A 21,530-nucleotide genomic window follows, 5' to 3' on the forward strand; every position below is an offset into this window, starting at 1 on the left:
ATCAAGGAAGCAAAGCCCCTGCTCCCACTGAAAAGAAGCATAAGCTTCTGCCTTAAGCACCCCTGATTTCCAAGAACTCCCCCTATGCTACCTATCTGTAATATAATCAGTTGTCCATCAGATGCTGCCATATATGATGGGTGCCCCTCCTTTCTTTCTTCTCATTCTGTTCTTAACTCTCTGCAGCCCAGTTTCCAACCTCCTCATTCCACTGAAACTGCTCTCTCCACCTTAACCAAGGAACTCAATTTGCCAAATGGAACTGTCTTTTCTGAAGTCTCATCCTTCTGGACCTCTTTACAGCCTTTCATGCTGAGGATAATTCTTTCTAGTTTTTCTTGACCCTGCTCTTTCTCTTGCCCCTCAGTTTTCTTTGCTGGATTTTCCTCTGGGATATGCCCAATAACACTGGGGTCCTCCCAAGACTGTCCTAGGTCCTCTGCCCTTCCCCTCCCATACCTTTCTACTTGATGATTTCATCAGCTCAATTATGAGGCTCAATTATCATCTCTATGAAGATAATTTCTGATATATTTATCCACCCCTAGCCTCTCTTCTGATAGCCAGTCTCCCATCACAAACAGCCTAACTGGCCATTTTGAACTTGACTTCCAGTAGATATCTCAAACTCAACATGTCCAAACAGAACTCATTATCTTTCACCAAAACAGCACCCTCTTTCCAACTTTCCTATTACTGTGCAGAATGTTTCCATCCCCTCAGTTTATCGTCCTTGAAATGTTGGTATGACTTCTCACTGGCATTCATCCCACATAACCAATCCGATCCCAAGACCAGACTACCTTGCAAACATCAATGCCCTCTTCCCTCCTCAGACCTGGTACAAGCCTTCAGTCATCTCACAGCCAGATTTCAAGAATCTGCTAGTTAAGCTTCCTGTCTCATGTCTCTCCACCCTCCAGTTCATCTTCCTTTAACTCCAGTGACTCCCAATGGCCTCCAAGATCAAATATAACATCTTCTGACTTTTCAAATGCTTCACAACTTGGCCCTCGGTTTCCAGTCTCCTTACATCACAATCCAGCAACACGATGCTCCATCCCTCAACTCTGTGCCCCCTGACTAGCTGTCCCCCCCCCAAAACCTTGAATGTTCTCTCCATTCACCTCTACCGGGTAGTTTCCCTGGACTTCTTTAAGACTCCGTATAAATCCCACCTTCACCATGAGGTCTTTCCTAGTTTCTCCTTGTCCTTTACCCCTTTTTAATGCCTCCCTCTGAGATTAGCTACCATGTATTCTGTGTACCTGGCACATAATTGAGGTTCATGCTATTACTATCTACCACTCAATCAAAATCCTACTAGCTGTCATCTACAGACTCGAAGGTCACTCTTTCCATCCTCAATGAATTCTTCATCTGGTTCACGTTTTCCTCTCCCCTCCAACTCCTGCCCTCATACTATAGAACTTCAAGACACATGACTTTCAAACATCCTAACCACTCAGTACTCTAATGTACTCACTTCCCATGACTCCCTCCTGTATTCCCACCTCAGTCACACTCCAAAATGGTCATACTCTTGATCTTGCATTACCTACAAATGTATCAAGAATTCTGAAATCCCTTTATTCAGACCATCTCTCCTGAACTACACACACTCATCTTTTCCCCATCTTAACCCCTTGGTGAAATAATTAAACTCTACACTGTTCTCTTGAATTCCTAGGCCTCTATCTTATTCCCCAACCATGCCATGCCTCAACCTGGGATCACTCCCATCATTCACCACCTTCACTTCTACACAGGTGCTACTGAACAAAGTAGAGGGGGAAAAAAAAATCACAACCATTCTGACCAGGTCCACTACAAGTCTGTGTCCTATAACTGGGCCCTCACTGCTACTATACCTTCCCTTATTAGATCTCTACCCCGCTTTCCACTAGAGCTCTTGCAGATTTTTTCATCCCTCCTCAAGGTTCTGGTGGCTCTTTTCCCTATTCTAAAGCTGAGAACCTTGTTTTTTTCTTAATAGTATTTTATTCCTCCAAATACCTGCTATCTATCATCCTCTATCTCTTCTACCTTTTGGGTCTATTTTTCTTGAAAAAGCCATCTACAATAGGTACCTGCACTTCCTCTCCTTCTACTCTTCTTAACTCCTTAAGATCTGGCTCCTGACTTGATCATTCCACTGAACCTGCTCTCTTTAAGTTACTAATGATCTCTTAGTTGCAAAACCCAATGGTCTTTTTTTTTTTCAATCTTCATTCACTTCAACCTCTCTTCAGCTTTTGACACTGCTGATTACCATCTCCTCTGTGACTCTTCTCTGCAGGCTTCCAGGAGGGCCCCATTCTCTCCTGGTTCTCCTCCCACCTATGTAATCACTCCCTCTCTTTCTCCTTTACCAGATCTCCTCCAGATAACTCACTTGCCCTGTAACTCTCAGAGTCTTGTTCTGGGACCTCTTTTCTTCTAAGAATTGTCTTAGGAAGATTCTGAAGATCACCTGACAGGATAAGATACATGGACATGGAGGTCCTCAACACTTTCATAGCACTTCACTTGTCTCCTTCTCTGTCCCTATCTCTCTGCTGCCTTCCAATCTGGCATTTCCAAATGCCTTTCAGACATCTCGCTGTATTAGATGTCTTGAAAGCATATTAAAAGAACTTTTACTTTTGCTCTAAACTGCTCCCCTCCCCACCTCTGTTACTGCAGAAACCAACACTATACTATCCTTCCAGTCTCTCTGACTTATTACCCAAGTCATCCCAGACTCTTCACCCTTCAACCTACCATATCCAAATGTGGCCAAGGCTTGTGGACTACAATTTTATAACATCTCTTCAAGATGCTTCCTTCTCTCCTCTGACAGTGGCACCACTGAGGCAGACCCCTCATCTCACTCCTAGATTACTCTAAGAGCTTTCTAGCTCCCTCTTCCCTTTCCAGTCTTCTTACTCCTTACTCCCCAACACATACTCTTCAATTCATCTATACCAGCCTCCTGGCTGTTCCACAAACAAGACACTCCACCTATCTAGCCATTCTCCATTACCTGGAATGCTCCTCTTCCTTCACTCCTCCCACATCTTTTACTGGAAGCCTTCCCCCTAACTCCCCTTAATTCTAGGGCCTTCCCTCTGTCAATTATTTCCCATTTATCCGGTTCAATTTGATATTTGCTTGTTTGTGTATTGTCTCCCCTAGCAGAATTTGAGTTCTTTGAGAGCAGGGATCATCTTTTGCCTCTTTTTGTATCCCCAAGTGCTGAACATATAGCTTGGCACAGAGCAGGCCCTCAATAAATGCTTATTGACTGAATGAAACATTGGCTGACATTAATCCTAGTCCAGCGTTCTGTCCACTATACCAATTATACTCAAATAGAAAAGGTACTCAAACTGTACATAAGGATTCCTGCAGGCACATTAGTTTTCAAATGGGACTATTTTACTGTACTTTTATTTATATTATGTTCCCAATGACATCCACATCTGGCTCAAGCTTGGTAAGCTGTGTGTTTGACCCCTCCCTGCATTGATTTTTATTTTTAGTTTTTTTTCTCTTTTCTACTATTTTATTGCAGTTTAATAGCCATTATTTTTCCAAATACACGCAAAGAGTTTTCAACGTTCACCTTTGCAAAATCTTGTGTTCCAAGTTTTTGTTCCTCCCTTCCCCCACCCTCTCCCAAAGATGTTATATATGTGCAATTCTTCTCAACATATTTCCATACTCATCATACTGCACAAGAAAAATCAGACCAAAAGGTGAAAAGAAAAAATTGCAAATAAACAACAACAAAAGGTGAAAATACTATCCTTTGATCACCAAATAATTGAAAAGAGCCAAGTCTTAACCTAACAAGCTAAGCTAATACTATTGTTCCTTAGTGGCTAAGGATTAAGTTGTCATTCCAAAAGTAGTTCTTTGGGGCTTCCCCCTCCCCCTTTATTCAACAAAAAAAGGACAGTTAGAGAATTAAGGGTTCTACTGTGTCCGTTTTGCATCTGCTGTCACTTAATCACTTTTACTATCCTCCCAGCTCATTCAGGTCCCAGTCAATCCAGACCGCCTCCCCCCCCCCCAAAACAAACAAACAAACAAACAAAAAAACACTTTCTCTCTCTCTGGTTTCCCCATTTTGTAAGCTAGGAATAAGATTTCTAATAATTAGCTCACCGGGTTATTTTCCATAAAATGATTTGTGAAACCTAAACTTTACAAACCATTCTTAGAGTCCTTAGTTAATAGTTCTTACTACTTCATTTTACAGAAAATAAAACAGAGGTTGGCAAAGAAGTGATCTGCCTCTGTCTTAAAAGCTGAGAATGTCAAACTCTTGGTCATGGTGTTGAGGGCGGTAGCCCCTTGGTATTCCTTGTTTGATCTCCAACTTCCTTTGGGACTTGGACCTTTGATACAAGATCTGGTCAAACTAGTTTGGGCTATCTGAGCTGGCCGGGGTTTTACAGCCCCCATTCTAATCTGCTCAGACAGACCAAATGCCAGCAGGAAATTCCTTTTTGGGAAGAGACTTCTGTCTGTCCCCAAAAGATAACAAGAGAATCCTTAGCTTATTTACATCACTCTCAGGAACCTCCTTACATCACTGCATCTGAATGATTGTGCTCTTATATAAAACAGAGTCCTCAAAAATGTATTCTTTGCAAAATGGGCCTTGTACCATGCAGCCATTTTGCCCACCGGCTCTCCGGTGTTTCCATTCTAATCAATAAAGACTATGTTTCCCTACAGCATTAAGTAGCAAATTCCTTTGCTGCCGAACCCGCCCTTGGTTACTTTGGGGAAGGAAGGAGAGAGAGAAAAGGAACTGACCCATCTCGGTTTAGAACCTCATCATTTAGTCCTCATCACTGGCCGTACATAACAGTTGACTTGGGCATTTGTACGTGGTGGGGGATGGAGGGAGGTGTAGGGAGGTGTAGATCCGGGGATTCCGGTTCAATAGAGTTCTTTCAGTCCACAAGGCAGAATCATAGAGGATGGGAGGGAAGGAGGAGTTTACAGAGCCAAGGAACTTTAAGAGAACCACCTTCTAACTTTCCAAGCCCAAATTTGCAGGAAGAAGGGTGTAAAAATGTTCCCTTTGCACTTCATAAACAAGTGTTTCCCTTTCACACAGAGGTAGATCATTTACATGGGAAAGGACCAAGAAGTTCCTGGGAGGATAGTTAATTGAGTGATTGGTGGAGGCAGAAGTACTTAGCCAAGGGGCCGGGAGAGTCTCGGAGTGAATATAAAAAACACAAGAATGGCCTGGAGGGTCAGTGGAGAAAAGAATCCGAAAAATGGGAAGTGAGGTCTTTATTCAAGCCCATCCTTTGGGGGTTTTGGGGAGGTGGGCCCAGGTGGGTGTGCCACAGATTTCAATACTATTTTTCCTACAATGGTGTTCCAGAAAATGGCTGTGCTTTAAACTAAGGAGAAGGGGGATAGGGGCGATTATTATTACCATCACTACACCCCGACCAAGGGGAAGGAAATAGCATTTGTTATGTGCCGGGCAGTGTGTTAAGTACTTTACAAATACTGTCTCATTTGATCTTTACAACAACCCTGGAACACAGGTGCTATTGCTTTCCCCATAGTTACAACCGAGGAAATGGAGGCTCGAAAAGGAAAATAACTTTCAGGGTTACACAGCCAGCAAGTGCTTGAGGTCACTTTTGAAAAGGAATCTTAAAGCCCAACACCCTACTCATGGTGTCACTCATCGGCAGTACTGAGAAAAAGACAAATATACCAGTTTGGGAGCTACAGCTCTAGGAGGGTGACCCCCAGGGTACCTTGAATCAGCTGTCGTTGTTCCCCAGGATCCCTGACCTGTGAGTGGCAATTCCTCAAAGGGGATGCTACACTGGGGTTCAGCTGGAAAGCACGGGAGGGGCCGTATTCATTTACAGGGACCCACTGGAGCGTCTCAATCTCTTGGTATCCCCTAGTGTAGGTACTAGGGATCCCTCAGAGGGAAAAAATCCGTAGCCTTGCTTGGTTTCAATCTTTGACCAGGAAGTTTTGTTGACATTTCCCTTACAAGTGAGGGCACTGCTAAGAATTCTGGCACAAACAAGGGAACTGTATAATTATGTATACATATGTTGTATTTAAGACATACTTTAAAATGTTTAACATGTATGAGACTGCCTGCCACCTAGGGGAGAGGGTGGAGGGAAGGAGGGGAAAAGTTGGAACAGAAGTGTTTGCAAGGGTCAAGGTTGAAAAATTACCCATGCATATGTTCTGTCAATAAAAAGCTATTATAATTTAAAAAAAAAAAAAGAATTCTGGCACAGTCAAATGCCTTCAGTACTGCTACCTATGATGTTATTGTGACAGTTAGGAGTATCCCTAGGAATACCCTAATGCATTCAGATCCCAAGGAATCCTGCCACTTTCTAGAGTGCCTTCAAGGTGCTCCTGGACTTGATCTGAAGGCCCAGAGATTGTTCCATCAACCTCAAGTGCTTGATCCCTCTTTGGGACTCCCCCACGTTTGGGGCTCCCCTTCAGAAGGTACCAGTGGTACAAAAAAAGAATGCTGGGCCTACTTTCAGGACGTTGTTGTTCACTAGGTATTTCGGTCCAACTCTTCATAGCACCATTTGGGGTTTTCTTGCCAAAGATAGCAGAGGAGTTTGCCCTTTCCTGACCCAGCTCATTTTACATTGAGGAAACAGGCAAACAGGATGAAATGACTTGCCCAGGGTCACACAGATACATCTGAGGCTAGATTTGAACTCAGGAAGACTCCTGAGCCAGCACTCTCTCTGCTGAGCCATTTACCTGCCCTTTAGTCAAGAAAATTTGAGTCTTTGTTGCTCCATGTGTAACCCTGGGCAAGTCACTTACACTGCTGATTGCCTCAGTTTCCCAACTATGAAATGGAAATGATAACAGCACCTGCCTTCCAGGGCTGCTGTGAGAATCAAATGAGATTTGTCCAAGTGCTAAATACAGTGCCTGGTACACAGTAAGCCTTATACACAACCTCATTCCCTTGCCTTCAGCTATCCTGCTCATCCTAGCAAGGGATAAATTTGCAGCTCTTTTTAGACAAAGGTAGAGGTAACAAGCTGGGCTCTGCCTTTATAGCTGACTCTCCAATCTCATCCCTCTGCTCTTGGTACTGTCTGGAAGCCTATCCTCAGTCAAGTCTTCTACCCTTTTCCAAGGCAAACAGTGCACACCCTTTCTAAACAGCAAGTGAGTCAAATCCACCTTCTTCACAGGCTCCCACTTGGGGCCAAAGTCTGAAACTGGTGGCCTCTAGTGTTACCTGAGGCTCAATTCCATCAGGTAACCTGGAGGAACTTTATCCACTGGGGATTACCCACTTGCAGTCTACTGACAACCACACCAAAATGGCTACTAATACACTCAGAAAGACCATATTTATAGTTATGAGTCCACTGCAAGAATAGGCCAGACATAAAGCGGGGTGGGGTAAGGGGTAGGTGAACCTTCTCCATTAACCACCTGGTGAGGTCTAAAGATATTATCTAACGAAAAGCTGCAGTGCTTAATTACTAAGCCTTACCCCTCACAGGTAAAAGGGTCTTGCTCTGGCCTGGGTATTTTGGAATGGTGAGCCAGCATGTGGCCCAACAGCATAACAAGGGGACATTGACACTTGAGGGCCAGCTGAAATGTCTTAAAACTCTCATGCTCCAGTTTACAAACATCCTTTAAGGCTTATGTTAACAGACAAGCAGGCTTTGACCCTGGAGGTTTGGGGAATGAGAAAGGTCTGTGTCTAGGCCAAACTGGGCTCTAGGAACTGGCTATATTGTAGATGTTCAAGTTTGGGGATAAAATTACCGTAAAGCAATCCCAACCAAGGGACTGAAGATGACCAGCCCCCACGTGACATGGGCTCTCTCGGGAGGGTCAGTTGAGGTTAGAATCCATTATCAAGAACAAGTTTCCCAAGGGGAAAGTTACACGCTTCCAGGAAAAGATAAAAAACCAATGGGTTTCTCATCCACTGGTTTATCAGCGTTAAAAAAAAAAAAAAAAAAAAAAAGTACCCTTTAACTTTATTCCAAGAACCATGGGCCGCCAGAACAGAGGAAGGTTTGGGCTGAGCGGGGGTGGGCCTCGAGGCCAGCTGAGCAAGATTGTGCCACATGGCTCCCAGGACACGCAGAGAGGCGCGCAGACAAACTGACTCCCAGCTCGGAAGAGCGCGGAACGCAAAGCGGGCCGCTGAGGGCGGGGGGACCGAGGCTTCTACTCTGGACTACAAACCTAGAGCCTGGTGCCAACACAGCCCATCTGGAGAGGCAGGGACCCCCCCCCATTAAAACGCCGGGCATTCTAAGGCTGTGCGGCTTTGGGGGCTCTGAGTCTACGGCCTCCCGCTCCCTCTACCCCTCCCTCCCAGCGCTCACTTGTCCCTGATGATGGTCTGGAGCTCCCGGATCTGGTCGTTCATGGGTAGCAGTTTGAGCTGCGGGCCGAGCTGGCGGGAGAAGAGCTCCTCGGGCTCGCGCTCCTCCGGCTGGGGGCCCTCGGCGCTGTCCCCGGCCGGCCCAGCCACGGCGCCGTTGGTCGCAGGCAGCTTGGCTGGGCCTCCCGCCAGGTCCTGCCCGGGCCCGCCGCCGGGTTCCCCCGCCTCGGGACACGGGGAGGCAGCGGCCGCGGCTGCCGCCGAGGAATCGAGCTGCTGGTTGTGACAGGGCATGGCGTCCGCTCGCCGGAGCTGCTTGGCCATACAGAGGGGGCCCGCCGCCCCTCCGCAGCCGGAGCCCAAAGGCGCTAGAGTCCGCAAACACCTGGTGGAGGCAGCACGCGCCAGCACGAGGTCCGCTTCCGCCTCCTCAGCTCTGCCCTGCCCTGCCCTGCCCTGCCCAGCCCAACCCAGCCCAACCCCACGCCGAGCTCCCCGCCGGCGGCTCCAGCACTCCCTCCCCCTCCCTTCCCCAATGCCCCCTCACCCCGAGCCGGGCCCCACCCCGCTCCACTAGGCTCCTTCAGCCCAGTGGCCTCCGGCTCGGTCCGCCCCGCCCCTGGCTTCCGCCATTGGCTGCGGGACCCGCCATTCCCGGGCTCTTTCCATTAACTCGTTCTTGGGTGTCTCTCCGCGCCACCAGCACGTGGGGGCAGACAACTTTACTCTTTCCATCCCAAGCTACGTCATCCGTAAGGCAGTCTAGGACTCGCACCCAGACCACGGGACTTAGAGCTAGAAGGAGCTTTAGAACTTCCCACGTGGGCCAAGCCCCTCATTTACCGGAGGGAAAGTCTGCCCGGCGTAGAGAATTAGGGGACTGGAGTTAACTCCTTCCTGTCTACTTTCCACCTTTGTGACAAGTAAACCACATCCGCTCTGGGGGGGGCAGCTTTCTTTTCTGTAAAATAAGAATTTGAACTGGATAACGCTATAGACAGAGCTCGCCGCTTGGACTTGGGGAGCACCTGAGTTTGAATTCTGGCTCAGAACCCTAGGGACTTTACCTATTTCCACAACTGTAAAAGACGGGTGATAAGAATAATACCAACCTCCCAGAGTTGCAGTGAAGATCAAATGGGATAATATTTGTAAAAGTCCAATGGATATAAAGGCCAGCCAGTAAAAAGAATAGTAGCTAACATGTACATATATGCCAATGCTTTACTATTATCATCTCATTTGAGCTTTACATCAACCCTGGCAGGTAGGTGCTTTTATTGTCCCCACTTTACAGATGAGGAAACTGAGACAAACAGAATTTTAAGCTATTTGTGTAGGATCACAGGCTAAGTCTCTGAGGATGGATTTGACCTCAGATCTTCCTGATTTTTATCCACTGTACTATCTAGTGCCCTTTAAGGTTAAAGAAACTCGAGGAAGATTATAATAGAACTTGGCTTTCTCTGGCTCTACCCCTTCCTCCCCCTACACTGAAGTATAAAATTAGACCCTTCCATTACCTAGCTTTAATCCCTAATTGGGCATCGCCTTAGTCTAACTAAGATCTGGGAAAGGAAAAGGCCCAGGCCTCCCACTGCATGCAGGGCCATCTCCAGGGGGCATGCTCACTATCTTGCCCCTGGACCCAGATGGCTCCAGAGAAGAGTGGGATGCTGGCGACTTGGCACAGCCCTCCCTCACTTCAACTCACTTGCAAGTCATGGCATCACCTCTCTGATGTCACTGTCCTCAAGGACAAACAATAACAGCCTGTGGTTGGGTAGTGACTCATGTCTACCAAGGCTGAAGGGCTCAACTCCATATGGGCAGACCTTTTTTTTAAATGACCTTGGCTAACTAGGAAGCCTGGGACTACCCAGAAACCCTAGCCCTGGAGGGCTGGTCGGAGATTTCCCTGCTCCCAGAAACAAGGCTTGTCTTGCACACAGAACTTCAGGCCCTAAAGTAGATCCTGCTCCTGCTCTAGTCCCTGAGGTGGGGGGAGGGACGCCCCCCCCCCACTCAAATGGGTTAAATTTTCTTCCTTAGCATTTATACCTCCAGAATCCACAAAAGCTACAAATCAAGGCTAGATTTCTTGTTTTGTCACTTGTCTAGACTTCTGAAAGTGGTAGAAAATTTGTTAAAGATGCAGATTAAATTGACAAGTGTGCCTGGAATGTTTTTTGTTTTTTTAATTAGAGACCCCATTGTTAAACATTTACCAGCACAGCCCTCGGAGCCACCACAAGCTCCTTAAGGGCTGGGCCTGTCTGGTTTCCTCCGGTTCCTTCTTCTCCAGGTTTAGCACCATGCCTGGCCCCATGGAAGCATTTTTAAAGGCCTTTCCCCATGATTGCTAGCTTCTCACTTGGCTGCTGTTTGCTGTTAACTCTCTGATCTGTAGTTGCTACTCTGTAGCTGGTAGCTGGCCTGTCAGATATATAGGAAAAGCACTATCTTATCTCTACTTTCAGTTTAAAACTCTTGATGATATTTGCAATATTTCAGGCACATCTATCTCTTGCCAGCCCTTGTCTATTATACTTTATTCCTGGCCAAAGAGCCTACTGTTGCTTTTGTATTCGGGGTGATATGCGCTGAAGTATCCATTTGGAAGCAAAACTCATCTGTGAGGCTCACCCCACATAAATATCTAACTGGGAAATGTTTTACAAAATAAATCAAAATGCAATATAATGTAGATAATGTTCATCTGTGGTTCTCTAAGTCAAATGCACATGTAGCCCAAGCAGGGATCCCTTCCTTTTTGGCTGATGCCACCAGAGCCACGAACCTGGAGTCAGGAAGCCCTGAGATGAAATCCTGACACATTCCTCATCTGTAAAATGAAGATATTAACACCTTCTACCTCACAGGGTTTTTGTGAAGACCAAATGACACAATATGTATTGAACGCTTTGCAAACTTAGAAGTGCTATTTAAACGGTAGCTACTGTTCTTATTGGACAGCTGGCTAGACTTGTCCTATGAATAGAGTTTGGGGCCTCAGACTTCTCGTGTTCAAATGTGGCCTCAGACACTCACTAGCTATGTGATCCTGGGCAAGTCACTTCAGTCTGTGTGCCTCCATTTCCTTCTCTGCAAAATGAGCTGGGGAAGGAAATAGCAATTCCAGTTTCTTTGCCAAGAAAACCCCAAAGGAGGTAACCAAGAGTTAGAGGCAACTGAATATTACTATCCTTGCGATTTTGGGGGTAGCAATAGGGAGCCCCTGAAATTTCTGAACAAGAATGACATGAGCAAATCTGGGCCTGAAAATCACTCTGGCATTGGTTTCAAGGACAGATTGGTAAAGGAAGAGAGTGGAGATCACAATCCTAAAAGGAAGCTCTTGTACTAGCCCAATTCAATAGTTCAGTTCCTTCTCTTCTCTGGGGGAGGAGGGTGTTGGGCCTGGCTGCTTCCTCCCCAACTCATTGCAAACTCTCCAGAGATGAACACTGCTAAGCCTCCTTCTGAAGTAGACAGCTGCCACATCCCTGATCGGTTAGTGTGAAGAGGTGCCAAGTATTCTAATCCCCCTAAGTCCCAAGAGCCTTCATCTCTTTCCCATCTACAGCATCTCCTTCCCATGCTTTCTCTGCTCCCGCCCCATCAAACAAAGCATTGCCAACGATCTTGGAGTTTACAAGCTGCCTCTGTTGACTTAAAGTGGGCAGAAGAAATATAGTGGCTACTTGGCCCATAAATGCTCTGAGGAAAGTGGCAGCAAGATTGTCTTGTCTCATTAGCACCAAGCTATATGCTGCCATGATTTGAAAATGGTCTCATTGTAAGACTTCCCAGGACTTTAACCTGGCTACATTCATTCTTCTTAAGTACCTAATCAGACAAGTAGCCTTGTTTTCTTACTAGTTCTTCTTGCCCAAGGAATCTCAGAAGAAGGAAATAGCACACACTTCTGTCATCAGCAAGATTGCCAGGTCTGCTCATTTATGCTCACCTCACTTTTGGAAGCCAAATGTGGCAAGGTATCCACTTTGCTTCTGTTCTGCGACTCACCATACAGAGACTTTCCTGGCAATGGGACCGAAGGTCTCAGGGGCCAATTCGTATAATGGAAATCCAAACAGATGATCCCAACTCATGATAATGGTCATCAAGTGAACGTCACTTGTCCTGGAAACAAAAATGAGTATTGAAATAGGTTTGATTTTTGTATCCTGTTATACTTTATGGAATGCATGATTTGGAAAGGAACCATCAAGTCCAGCCCCTCTTTTGGATGAAGAAAACTGAGACCCAGAGACATTAAAATTTTCTCTCTCCAATAAAGGCTCATTTCTCAAATATATAAAGAACTGAGTCAAATTTATTTAAAAAAAAAAAAAACCTGTCAGATTGGCTAAGATGCCAGGAACAAATAATGATGAATGAGGAGCTGTGGGAAAATGGGACACTGATGCATTCTTGGTGGAGTTGTGAAAGAATCCAAATATTCTGGAGAGCAATCTGGAATTATGCCCAAAAAGTTATCAAAATGTGCCTACTCTTTGATCCAGCAGTGCTACTACTGGGCTTATATCCCAAGGAAATACTAAAGAAGGGAAAAGGACCTGTATGTGTCAAAATGTTTGTGGCAGCCCTTTTTGTAGTGGCTAGAAACTGGAAAATGAATGGATGCCCATCCATTGGAGAATGGTTGGGTAAATTATGGTATATGAAGGTGATGGAATATTATTGTTCTGTAAGAAATGACCAACAGGAGGAATACAGAGAGGCTTGGAGAGACTTACATCAACTGTTGCTGATTGAAATGAGCAGAACTAGGAGATCATTATACACTTCAGCAATGCTACTGTACGAGGATGTATTCTGATGGAAGTGGATATCTTCAACATAGAGAAGAGCTAATCCAGTTCCAACTGATCAATGATGGACAGAATCAGCTACACCCAGAGAAGGAACACTGGGAAATGAATGTAAACTGTTAATATTTTTTGTTTTTCTCCCCAGATTATTTTTACCTTCTGAATCCAATTCTTCCTTTGCAACAACAACAACAACAAAATTTAGTTCTGCACATATATATTGTACCTAGGATATACTATAAGATATTTAATATGTATGGGAATGCCTGCCATCTAGGGGAGGGGGTGGAGGGAAGGAGTGGAAAAATTCTGAAACAGAAGGGAGTACACGGGATAATGTTGTAAAAAAAATACCTATGCATATATACTGTCAAAAAATGTTATAATTAAAAAATTAATAAAAAAAGAAAAAAACCTGTTATCCAATTAGTAAATTATCAAAAGATATGAAGTTTTCAGATGAAGTAGCTATGGTCATATTAAAAAAAATGCTCTAAATCACTACTGATTGGAGAAATGCAACTTCTGAGATACTACCTCATGCCTATTAGATTGGCTAATAGGATAAGAAAAGGTAAATGACAGGTTTTGGAGGGGGTGTGGGAAAAAATGAGACATTAATGTACCATTGCTAAAGTTATGAATTAATTCAACCACTCTGTAGAACAATTTGGAACTGTGCTTAATGGGTTATAAAACTATGCATCCCATCAATTGGAGAATGGTTGGGTAAATTATGATATATGAATATTTTAGAATATTATTGTTCTGTAAGAAATGACCAACAGGATGATTTCAGAGAGGATTGGAGAGACTGACAGGAACTGACGCTGAGTGAAATGAGCAGAAGCAGGAGATCATTATATACTTCAACAACAATACTGTACGAGGATGTATTCTGATGGAAGTGGATATTTTCAACATAGAGAAGAGCTAATTCAGTTCCAACTGATCAATGATGGACAGAATCAGCTCCACCCAGAGAAGGAACACTGGGAAATGAGTGTAAACTGTTTGCACTTTTGTCTTTCTTCCCAGGTTATTTTTACCTTCTGAATCCAATTCTTCCTATGCAACAAGAAATTCATTTCTGCACACATATATTGTATCTAGGATATACAAAACACATTTAACATGTATGGGACTACCTGCCATCTAGGGGAGGGGGTGGAGGGAAGAAGGGGAAAATTCAGAGCAGAAGTGAGTGCAAGGGATAATGTTGTAAAAAAAAAAAATTACCCATGCATATGTACTGCCAAAAAAAAAGTTATGATTATAAAATTAATAAAAAAGTAAAAAAATAAAAATAAAAATATGCATACCCTTTATACCCTTTGACCTGACAAAACCAACTCCTATAAATCTCAAAAGAGATTTTTTAAAAAGGCAAAGCATCTATGTGAACAAAAATATTTATAGCAGTTCTTTTCTGAGGGCAAAGAACTAGAAATTGAGAGGATACCCATCAAATGGGGAATAGCTGAACAAATTGTGGTATGTTATTATGAGAGAATATTATTGTGCTGTGAGAAATGATTAGTAGGATGCTGTCAGAAAAACCTGAAAAGACTTCCATGAGCTGATGCAAAGTGAAATGTACTGTGTACACAGTAAGAGCAATATTGTAAGATGATCAGTTGGGAATGACTTAGCTAGTGTCAGCAATACTCTGATCTAACACAACTCTGAAGGACTTATGATGGAAAATATCTACCTCCAGAGAAAGAACAGATAGAGTCTGAATGCAGATTAAAGCTTATTTTTTTTAAACTTATTTTATTTTTCTTGTGATTTTTTTTATCTGTACTTTCTTTCATAACATGACTGATATGGAAATGTTTTGCACTGTTTCATGACCTATATGTGGAATTACTTGCCTTCTCAATGAGGTGGGGTGGGAGTGGGGGAAGGGAACTGGGGAGAAAACAAAATACTAAATTAAAAAAAAAAAACTTGCTCAAGGTCGCACAGAATTCATTAACTTTGATTCACTAAATTTAAATTTGGTAAAATTATTAATTGTTGAAAGAAATGCTAAATTTCAGTTTGTTTAGTGAAAAATAAAGATTTAAGATCTTTTTTCCCCTCCAAGTTCTGAAACCCCATGAAATCTATACATAGACCCTTTCAGGTTAAAGAACTTTTGTTCTAAACTGTGCTGACCATGGGAATAATGCATTGTAAAGTTCACCTAAAGAGAAGAAATCAAAGGAGAAAGGGAGTGCAACAAGAGGCCTTGTTGACAATATACCACATGTCCCTTGCACACTCATTTGAAGTGTTCCTGCTCTCCTGGGAGAGGCACCAAACTCCCTTACTTTGTGAGATGGAGAAGCTTATCAAAAGCCTAGAATTTCCTTCAAGAGCTGTGCTTGTGTCAGTAGGATGGGAAAGCTAGCTGAGGAAACCTCTCATATGTGGATAGTGTCCTATCATCTGTGGAGTCCCTGGCTGCCTCTGGGGGCTGCCACCCTAGCATTGCAAGGTGAGGAGGGGAAAGGGATCTCCAGTGAGCACTTCCTACAATGCCTCTCTCTGGGAAGTGGTGTCAGTAAGTGACTGATGACTCCCAAAGCCTGTGTCAGGGAACACCAGCTTGGGCAGGTCCTATAAAGCCAGAGAGGTGTTCAGGTCCAGAATGGGCTGTAAGTATGATGCCCAAGAACTAGGATGGTGATCAGATAAGCCTTCCTGACAACCAGAAGGATACCTACCCCTGCTCTGGACACATCCTTTCTCTCTGGCATTGATAGAAACTTTTATACCACATTCCCAATTGTGGTGGATTCTTTGGGGGGAGGAGGGGAGATACAGATATTTTATTTTAATGAAAAAAATCAAAGTCAGGGCTCTGGTTTCTGAATTATAGATATAGTAAAGGAAAGCCTCTAAGCCAAGGGTTCCTAACCTGGGGTTCATAAGTTTGTTTTTGTTTTTGTTTTTGTTTTTGTTTTTTAAATATCTTTCTAACTCCATTTCAACAGAATTGGTTTCTTTTACAACATTTTGTATTTTATCATTTCAGGGCACTGTTCTGAGAAGGGATCCACAGGCTTCATCAGGCTGAGCAAGGAGCCCATGATACAAAAATCAAGTCAAAACTGGTACTCTAGGTCCAAGCAGTAAAAATGTAGATTGTTCTAATTCCTAGAGCACATGTCCCATGAGCGTATTAAAGAAACCTGAGGAACTCAAAAGACAGAGGACAGAGGACAAATAATCAGCCATATCCAGCTGAGTGCAATCAATGATGAGTCCCAGAAGCAGGAGACTTAGTGACAACTGGGCAACTAATGAATTGGCAATTATTTGTTATGGGCCAAGGTGTTGTGCTAAGTACTAGGCTCTCCAAGAGATTACGTTCTAACAGGAGAGCCAACATATAAATGGATACATTCAAGACACATGGCATAGAGAAAGCAGATGGCAGGGCATCTCAGAGGGAAAGGTCCTAGCATTTAGGAGGAATGAGTCAGGCCTCTAGTAGTAGACAGGATTTCAGCTGAATCTGTAGAGAACCATAAGGTAAGGTAAAGGCACAGAATATCCTAGTCTCAGAAGATAGGCAAAACAAACAAACAAACAAAAACCAGCAAGGAGACTGGAGATGGAATGTGGTATGTGAAGGGAGTGGAGCAGAAGAAGCCTGGAAAGGTAGAAAGGGGCCAATCAGACAACTCCTCTCCCCCTCCCTCCCTCCTTCCCTCCCTCCCTCTCTCTCTGAGTTGTGCTCAAGGGTCTATAAATTCATGCATATCCTTGGACCTAACAACAACACTACTATGCATGAATACTAAATGAGATTTCTTTTTTAAAAAGAAAGGAAAATAACCTCTATGTACAAAAAATATTCATAGTAGCTCTTTTCTCAGGGCAAAAATAAAATTGAAAATTGAGGGGATTTCCATCAACTGGGGAATGGTTCAATAAAGTGTGATAAGTGTTTGTGATGGATTGTTGTATGGGAAACGATGAGCAGGATGCTCTCAGAAAAAAAAAAAAAAAAAACAACCTGGAAAGTCCTCCATGAACTCAAGCAGAGTGAAATGTACTATCTACAAAGAAATAGCAATGTTCTGGGATGACCAGTTGTGAATGACTGCTATTCTTAGTAATACAATCATTCATGTCTATTCTGAAGGACTTATAATGAAAAATCCTATCCATACCCAGAGAAGAAACTGATTGTGTCTGAATTCAGATTGAAGCCTTCTCTCTCTCTCTCTCTCTCTCTCTCTCTCTCTCTCTCTCTCTCTCTCTCTCTCTCTCTCTCTCTCTCTCTGTCTCCTTCTCTCTCTCCTTTCTCTCTTCTCTCTTCTCTCTCTCTCTCTCTCTCTCTCTCTCTCTCTCTCTCTCTCTCTCTCTCTCTCTGTCTCTCTCTCCTTTCTCTTCTCTCTCTCTCTCTCCTCTCTCTCTCTCTCTCTCTCTCTCTCTCTCTCTCTCTCTCTCTCTCTGTCTCTCTCTCCTTTCTTTCTTCTCTCTTTCTCTCTTCTCTCTCTCTTTCTCTCTCTCTCTCTTTCTCTTTCTCTCTCTCTCTCTGTCTCTCTCCTTTCTCTCTTCTCTCTTCTCTCTCTCTTTCTCTCTCTCTCTCCTCTCTTTCTATCTCTTTCTCTCTCTCTTCTCTCTCTCTCTCTCTCTCTCTCTCTCTCTCTCTCTCTCTCTCTCTCTCTCTCTCTCTCTCTCTCTCTCTTTTAAACTTTATTTTTCTTAAAGGTTTTTATTTTCCTTAGGGGTAGGAAAATCCATTTTCTTTCACAATATGACTTTTATACTTTTATGGGAGAAAAAAAGATTTTGCATTCCAATTTTTTTCTCCCTCCCTCCCTTCCTCTCCTCTCCTCATTTTTAACATATTTCCATATTAGTCATATTGTGAAAGAAAAATCAGAACAAAAGGAGAAAACTATGAGGAAAAAAAAAGTCAAAATAGTATTCTTTGATCCATACTCAAGCCCCATAGTTCTTTCTCTGGATGTGGATGGTATTTTCTATCCCAAGTCTATTGAAATTTGATGGTAGGTAGGAGAGAGGGTAACAGCAAGGTGGCATAGTAGATAGAGCAATTGAGTCTGGAGTAAGGAAAAGCTGAGTTTAAATCCCAGCTTAGACGTACTAATTGCATTACCTCCCATGAGTCATTTAATCTCTGCCTCATTTTCTCATCTGTAAAATGGGGGTAATAACACCTTCCTTGCAGGGTTGTTGTGAAGATCAAATGAGATAGCTTTTATGAAGTACTTAGCATGTGGCGGTACTTAATAAATGCTCCCTTCCTTCTTTCTTATTATGTATCATTGGACTTTTTTGAAGAAGGGTTTGAGATGGTCAGACCTATGCTTTAGAAAAAAACAGTTGAATGGAAAATAGACTTGACACACAAAAAAACAACTAGAAGCCTGCTGCAGTGAAATAGGTAAGGGGCAGTAAGGTGGAGGCTGAATAAGTATAAAAGAGAGGGGCACAGATGTCTTGAAAGTAGAATGGATTGACTACAGGCATGGGGGTAGGGAGTGAAGGCCATTGTCAGCAAGGAGCTGAAAATGACACCGAGCTTGAGAGCCTGAGTATCTGAAAGGATGACGGTGCCCTTGACATTAATAGAACACTTCAGAAACAGGAAGGGGGAGGGGTGACTGTGGAAATGATGAGTTTGGTTTTGGACATGCTGAGTTTGAGATGTCCAAAAGGCATTTTGGTGATGGGTAGCTGGAGCTCAGAAGAGTCTCTGCCTTACTTCATTTAATAAGTCTGACATAAGGTCATCTCTGGCTCTAAGGACTCTCAATCTTGCCAGATTCATTAAGTCGGACATCTGAATTTTCTTTGGCTGCTCAATTTTTCTCTTTATAATATTTCATTATCTTTGGTCTCTATTTACACAAGATGACCTTTCTCAATGTTGAACTCTTCTGCCTTAGCATATATTTTTTCTGCCTTCTCATTGGCTTCTTGTTGGACAAAAGCTATCAAGTGCTCTGCCTTAGACGTCAGCATCGCTGAGGGTCACGGTGACAGCAATGACTATGTTTCCTTTAAGCCTCCATGAAGACAGGAAGCTACTTGCTTTTCTTTCCCTATTTGCTTTTTCTCCCCAGCTTCTCTTTATCTGGGACATCAGAAATGTCCTGAACCTCCTGAGAAAGACCCTAATCCCTACCTAAACATTTGCTGATCATTTGCCTTTTATTGTCAATTCTGTGTAGGTGATGGGAACCCAGCTGTCCAACACCTCCACTAGGAAGAAGGAAGAAAGTGGGATCAAGCTGGTGGAAGGACGGTAGTTTCTAGCTATCCCAGCTAAGTCTTTATTATCTATAGGACTGAGAATGAGCAATTTCACTTTAATTTAATAATCGTAGGTATGATTATCACTGATATAGCCATTCACACTCACATATATGTTCACATCCACAGAAAATCACACACACACATACTTGCACACACTTTTCTCAGCACCTGGCCTAGGGTCTCAGAAGGGGGCCTATATGTTTACAGACATTCATGTGCACAGCTTACACATATTAGTGCACACTCTCAATGTGTTCGTGCATAGTCTTGCATGTTTATTCAGGCTCCTCTATGCTCACAAACACTCCTGCAAACCTCTGTACACTCGTGCACTGTCTAGCAAGTACTCATGCACACTCAAGCACACCGCCTCTTCAACATTTTGTACACCCTCACAGACTAACAGAATTCACACTTTTATACTCACACATTCCCACATCATGCACATACATGTACTTATGAATCTATGGGAAGGAAAGTACATGAATGTGTGGGAGAATATGTGAGTGTCAGTGGGAGTTTCTATGAGTGTATCTGAGTATATGAATCCAAGAATGTGCATGATATGTATGTGAGGGTATGACAGTGTGGGAGTGTCATTGTGAGTTTCTTTCTTTTTTTTTTTTTTTCTTTCCCTGAGGCTGGGGTTAAGTGACTTGCCCAGGGTCACACAGCTAGGAAGTGTCTGAGACCAGATTTAAACTCCGGTCCTCCTGAATTCAAGGCTGGTGCTCTATCTACTGCATCACCTAGCTGCCCCCTATTGTGAGTTTCTGAGTGTGTATGACATGTGATTGTGTGAGGATGCATTGCGTATCAGTATGCACATGAGTAGAATTTGTTTGATTGTGGATGATATGAGTGAGTGTGTGGGAATGTGTAATGTATATGATGGTGTCACTGTCCTGCGCATACATACATACTTGCTAGTGTGAAGCTCTCTATAGTTGTATGAGTGTACGAAGAAGCATGAGTGTGAGTGGGTGTTCAAGTGTGAATAAGTGTGCAGGAATATGGGCAGGGTGCCTGAGTGAATAAATAAATATGAATGATCATGCACAAGCATGAGTAAGCATTTGTGAGTAGAAGCAGATATGCAAAAGTGTGCACCAAGGGAGTCAGCCTTGCTCTGGGAGTGGGAGACCACAAAATAATTGTCACACAAGGAACGGCTGATGAAGATTGCAAAAGCTGAACCAGACCTTAATTCAAAATAATCCTATTCAAATGCCAAAGGCAGCATTTTATAGTAGAAAGAGCCCTGCATTTACTAGCCATGTGATCTTAAATATCCCTAAGCCCCAGTTTCCACATCTATAAAATGGGGATGATAATTTAACAATAAAAATAATAACAATACTACTTACCTCTCAAGGTTGTTGGGGGAATAGTGAGAATATATGTACGTCATGGGCAACTACTTCCCTAATCTGAGCTTTCATTTCTTCTTTATAAAATGGAGATAATATTCATTGCACGATATTATTTTGAGGAAAACTCTTTTTAACCCTTCAGGTGTTAGAGATGGGAGTTATTCTATATATCAGCATTTCCAAATTGCCTAAAGGATTCTAAGGAAAGAGGCTGAGCTAAAGTTGAATGCCATCCCCATCCATCAACTGCAGGGATTTGGAATGACAAGATAATTAAAATGTATCCTGGTTTTGACTTATTAAAAATTACATTACAGACCATGAGATAATATATACTTGCCTACAGAATTATTGATATAAATCCCTTCATTACTGCTGAACAGGAATTTCTCAAAATAAACCTGGGTTCTCTATGCTTCTGGTGCCATCACCATCCTGTTGCCCATGTTCAGATCCTGCCAGCAGGTATTCATATTTGGCCAAAGATCTGGCAAAGGATGGTCTGGGGGCAACAATGAAGCACCGATCAAAATGGGGCCTTGTCCTGGATTGGGGGTCTGGCTCTCAGCCTGGTCTTTGTCAGGGCCCAGTGATTTCTGAGAGCAAAGGCCATATTCGTGGCCAAGAGACAAGGAAGTGATTCCAAAG

General features: G+C 43.3%; 1 protein-coding gene across 2 annotated transcripts in view; it reads right to left on the reverse strand.

Annotated features, from left to right (window-relative positions):
• UPRT (uracil phosphoribosyltransferase homolog) overlaps positions 1-21,530 on the reverse strand; it is a 121,858-nt gene that overhangs the window by 27,974 nt on the left and 72,354 nt on the right. The window contains exon 5 of one of the 2 annotated variants that reach the window (XM_074277272.1): positions 12,354-12,529. In XM_074277272.1, coding sequence (XP_074133373.1) covers positions 12,354-12,415 — 62 coding nt within the window. In that variant the 5' untranslated portion in view covers positions 12,416-12,529. Of the gene's footprint in view, positions 1-8,384; positions 8,830-12,353; positions 12,530-21,530 lie in introns of those variants that run through there. The other variant, XM_074277271.1, reaches the window with a different exon arrangement.

The sequence above is a fragment of the Sminthopsis crassicaudata genome, chromosome X, assembly GCF_048593235.1.
Source record: "Sminthopsis crassicaudata isolate SCR6 chromosome X, ASM4859323v1, whole genome shotgun sequence".
NCBI lineage: Eukaryota > Metazoa > Chordata > Mammalia > Dasyuromorphia > Dasyuridae > Sminthopsis > Sminthopsis crassicaudata.